The 4,953-nt window shown below is 40.0% G+C and overlaps 1 protein-coding gene across 4 annotated transcripts in view; it reads right to left on the reverse strand.

The window, feature by feature from the left end:
* NFS1 (NFS1, cysteine desulfurase) overlaps positions 1–4,953 on the reverse strand; it is a 32,720-nt gene that overhangs the window by 25,885 nt on the left and 1,882 nt on the right. For all 4 annotated transcript variants that reach the window (XM_025214655.1, XM_025214656.1, XM_025214654.1 and 1 more), the window contains exons 2-4: positions 3,959–4,026; positions 2,693–2,809; positions 2,169–2,252 (exon numbers count right to left, since the gene is read on the reverse strand). In XM_025214655.1, coding sequence (XP_025070440.1) covers positions 2,169–2,252; positions 2,693–2,809; positions 3,959–4,026 — 269 coding nt within the window. The remainder of the gene's footprint in view (positions 1–2,168; positions 2,253–2,692; positions 2,810–3,958; positions 4,027–4,953) is intronic.

Below are 4,953 nucleotides of genomic sequence, written 5' to 3' on the forward strand. Positions count from 1 at the left end.
GGGGGGGTACACACATGCATAGCTGAGCAAGTTCCTGCCCAGCCGGTACTGCTGCTGCCACTGTTTAGTGTGAGCAAGTGAGTCCGGAGTAGATGCAGGGCGCACTGTGTCAGGGCTGTGGAGCAGGTCCCCACTGGTACTGCAGGGCTGGGGCCAGCGGTGGCAGCAGATGGAAGCAGCTGCTGCTTGGTCTGCCTAGAAAGGCAGTCCAGCTGCAGAACTGCCCCAGCCCCCTGCGTGCTCAGGGGGCGGCAGGACACACCACAGCCGGACAGTGCCTGGGCCAGGCAACACCCATCATGGGCCAAACAAAGCCCCTCCATGGGCTGGATCCAGCCTGCAGCTGGATCTTTTAAACCACAGGTGGGCAAAAAAGTACTGCAAGACAGATACATAACAGGTTGATAATAGTGCTCAAAGAGTAATCCAATGACTCAAAGTCTAGTTGGGAAGAAGTATTAAGTGGGGTTCCAAAGGGATCCATCCTAGGTTCAGTTTCGTTTAATTTCTTCATTAGTGATTTGGAAAATGACATCAAGTTGGCTGAGGTTGCGGACAGTCCAGGCGGTAGGATTAACATTTAAAATTTACCTTGATTAACTGGAGAAATGGTCCAAAAATAATCAAATGAAATTCGATAAAAAGAAATACAAGGACCTGCACTTAGTGGAACAAATGCGTGCGTAAATATAGAATGTGAAATGCCAGGCAAGGCTACAGTACTGCACAAAAGACCTGCTGTTCGAGTGTACTGTAAGCAGAATACGAGCTAACACTGCTGTTTTTTGTTTTTGCAACAACTCAAGAACACACTGACTCGTGTTAACAGGAGTGTCACTTGCTAGTCAAGGGAAGTGATTTTTCCTCTCTCTTTAGCACAGGTGAGACCTCACCTGGAGTGCAATGCCCAGTTCAGGGCACTGCACTTCAAGAAAGATGAGGACATATTAGAAAGAGTCAAGCAGAGAGCAACAGAAATGAAAAGGGATCTTGGAAACATGTCTTACAGTAAAAGGCTGAAAGATGAAAGGTTGAAAGAACTGGGATTATTTGATCTAGAAAATAGAAGACCAAGGGGAATTTGATTATAGTCTTCAAATGCCTGAAGGGTAGTTATAAAGAGGATAGAGACAGAGCTATTATTTGAGGACACAGAAAACTGGCTTAGGAGCAATGGTCTCAAATTGCAACAAGGGAAATTTAGATGGGCTATCAGGAAGAACTTGCTCGCTATGAAGATGGTTAAGTATTGGAACAGGCTACCCAGAGAGGTTGTAGAATTTTTATCCTTGGAAATTTTTAAGAGAAGATAAGACAAATATTGGCTGGGATAATGTAGTCAGGGAGTCAGGGTTGATTCTCTTTTGAGTAGGGAGAAGATTAGGTGACCTCCTGAGGTCCCTTCCAGCCCTACATTTCTATGATTCTATGAATAATAATAAATAAATAAATATATATAATGATAAAGAGAATGAAGTCATTCTTTCTAATTTAGTAACTGAATGTACCAGTTCTCTCTCAAGGACAGTCAATGACATAGCTGCCTCTGCAGTAAAACCTGATTTAACCAGTACAAAACCACAAATATAGCCCAAAGTGACCCTAAATTCACCTACTTTACTTAACTGACTTTCTTCTGCATTTTGAATTCTTCTCATCCATGAGGCTCTTTCATTGATTATCATTTAATTTGCTTCTTCCTCTCTTATCTTAACTCTAAATAAGCAACTTCAGGCAGATATTAAGTTGAATTTTTCACTACTAAGCAGTCGAAAGCCTAATAAAGCCTATGGCCACTCCCTACACCTGTTCTATAGCATGATTAGCCTGCTCCTGTGTGTCACAGGTTAGGCTACCCAAGAATGTAATAAAACCAAAATACTCCGACTGGAATCATTGTTTATTTATAGGCAGGCAAGGTTCCTTGGGTGAATTTGATATCTTTTATTAGACCAACCCAAATGGTTGGACAATGGTTATTAAGCAAGCTTTCGGGTTCAAAAATCCTTCATCAGGCTAAGGAAGCTTCCTGGATGGAATGAAATGTTTATTTATAAGCACTTCTGAACCACAAATAAAACAGTTTTTAGCAGTAGGATTTTAATTCCAAACTCTTTCAGATTTCATTGTAATTTTACTGTGCATCTCTGTTTAAAGCAACCACCTACCTTGATTGCTAAATTGTTGGATTCAGTAGCACCACTGGTAAAAATAATCTCTCTAGGATCAGCTCCTATTAATGATGCAACTTGCTGTTTAAAAGAAATAAAATATGATTTGGTATTTTAAGATATGAACATTTTTTTTTTTAAAACAAACAGGGAATACGCACAATGCCTCCCTTAACAGCCTCAGCCCCGCTAGCCTAGAATGTACAAGATTACAAATACTACCCGTTACTTTTTAACAATTTAACAATCTCCTGTCCGAGTCATTTTTTCCTAGCATTACATTGCTTTAATATCACATTCTCGTATTCTTTTTTGAGTTGCTAAATTATATTATAACAATATAAATAGCTATTACATTGTAAACTCTTTAGTTATTGGAAGAAATCAAGTTGACAACTCTAGCCTCCAAGGAAGTAAACCTACAATTACTAGGATGTTCTTGTTGTTGCTTTTAAGTTAGATCAGTAATTAGCTCATGAGCAAGAGCTCAAATATACACAACGAAAACTGAAAAGCCTCACCCGTCTAGCTTGTTCCATGGCAGTCTCACTCTCCCAGCCGTAGGCATGAGTTCTGGAATGGGGGTTGCCATAGTAGCATATTAGATAAGGCAGCATGCTGTCCAAAACTCTAGGGTCCTACAAGATAAAACATACAGTGTTAAAAGAAATGCGTTCTCTTTCTCCTTCCTCTTTCCTTCTTCAAAGACCTCTCACTATAACATACACCCTCAGCTTTATTCCAAGCAAGGAGCTAGCTTATCTCAAAATATTGTGAAAATACAGGCATTTTCTGTATTAACCTCTTCAGTGACTGCCTGGTAAATATTTCCTAATGACATCTTGCAATGAGACACAACACTCCTTCAAGTTAAATCTCAATCCATATCACAAACCAGATTCAGGAGAACAAAACAGAAAAAATGCAAGATCCAGAGTTATGGGAAATTATGCAACATAGGTCTGAAAAAAACTGCATTTTATCCAAGACAACTCCATCATTACAAGATTTAAATTGTAAGTGAGCAGATGATAAATCACTGCCGTAAGGTACATTTACTACATCTTCCATCATTAGTAAACCTCAGAGCCTCCATAAAAGTAAGTTCATGTTGATGACAAACATGCTAATCATAATAAAGGTATACTAAGCAAAAAAGAAAAAAAAATCTCTGGAGAAAGCCCTAATCCTCCTTTGTTACCGAATTAAAAGAACTTTAAGTGCAGACCTCTGCTGATTTGGTTTAGCTGCTTATCGCCACAGTCATCACAACAAAGCAAGGGACCTTAAACTGCATAAGCAAACTTTATATTCAACTAAGACGACAACCCCTTTCCTCCAACCTCTGTTTTCTGTGTTCCTTAGGGAGGCAGCAAAGAGAAGGGAAGAGCTAGAAGAAATGAGCAGCAAATGGTTGGCAGGTATGGTGAGGCAGCAAATGAAAAGGAAAGAGCTAGGAGCAGAAAAATAAGTGGAAGTGAGATTATGTAGCAGTAAAATAGCTCGAATCTGCTGTGCCAAGACAAATAATTCAACAGAAGGAATAATGTGGTACAAGCACATCTAGAAAAGTAGATCCTGGTTCTTCATTAACATAGAATCATTCTTTTGGGTCAGAGTACTGCACTGAAAACAGTATTACTCCAGGACAACTTTTCGTGAACTCCTCAGAAGCATTCTGTTTCAGCTACTGAAGTCTGCACTTGACATTGTTCATGTGCTTCAGCTGGTTATAACTACAGGGTTATAGTATGTTTGATATATTCCCATCACTTCATTTTACAAACCAGAGGAGTAGTTGCTTGGACATCCATGTACAGTGGCCGGAACTTAGATTGTTCATCACTGTTTTTTCCTAGAAAGAAGAAAAATACTACAATGAGATCTGCATAACTAGTACAAGGCACGAGGTAGGATCTAATATACGGGTGGAAAGAGAGGCAAAACTTCCCAATATAAGCATGGATTGACACACAAAGGGAAAATGAATCTGAGGAATCCGTCAGCGTGGAACCTTGGTAATGAGAACACACAACGGATCTGGCATGCTGAAGGAAACTAGTCACTACCTTTATGGGGAGGAAGAAAAAAAGACAACTCCCTTGTAAGTCCTAGCAAACAGTTATGTCAGCCACCTATGGGTACAGGCAACATGGTACATAAGTAAAAACTTTATGGGGATTGTTTAATCTTTAACGCAGTCATCTGAGGTAATTCTATGTCCACCATCACTGTTATAGCCAAGTGCCTCAAAATCTTTAATGTATTTTAAATAGTCACAATACTCCTTTGACTACTCCCATTTCACATGGGAAGCAGAGGCGTGCAGTTCCTCAACAACATGCAGAAGCCTGTGGTAGGACAGGGAATTGAACACAGGTTCCCCAAGATATAGGCTAGCACCCTAATCATTAGACTTTATGCCTCTACGTGACTTTAATCTATATGTGACGAATGCCATCCCCAAATTAATCTCTAAGGCTACTGTCTTCTCTTCCTTTAAACCTCTCCTTATGATCCCTTTCTGGTAACATGCCTAAAAGAAATGAGCCAGTAAGTGATGACTAGGTTTTACACCTCTTAGAAAAGTTACTTAGGAATCAGCAAGCTGTGCAAAAACAAACATGATCTTTTTTGCTTTGCTCCTACAGGCCTGTTTAGGCTTGGATAGCAAGCTGAGGTCTAAGGCAGCTCCAATTAGCAAGAGAAATGTCCATCCCTCAGTTGCTAGTCAAATGCTAAAGTTGAGTAGAAATAACCAAAAACTCCAGTGAAGAATACA

This window comes from Alligator sinensis, unplaced genomic scaffold, assembly GCF_000455745.1.
Source record: "Alligator sinensis unplaced genomic scaffold, ASM45574v1 scaffold249_1, whole genome shotgun sequence".
In the NCBI taxonomy this organism is placed as follows: Eukaryota; Metazoa; Chordata; order Crocodylia; family Alligatoridae; genus Alligator; species Alligator sinensis.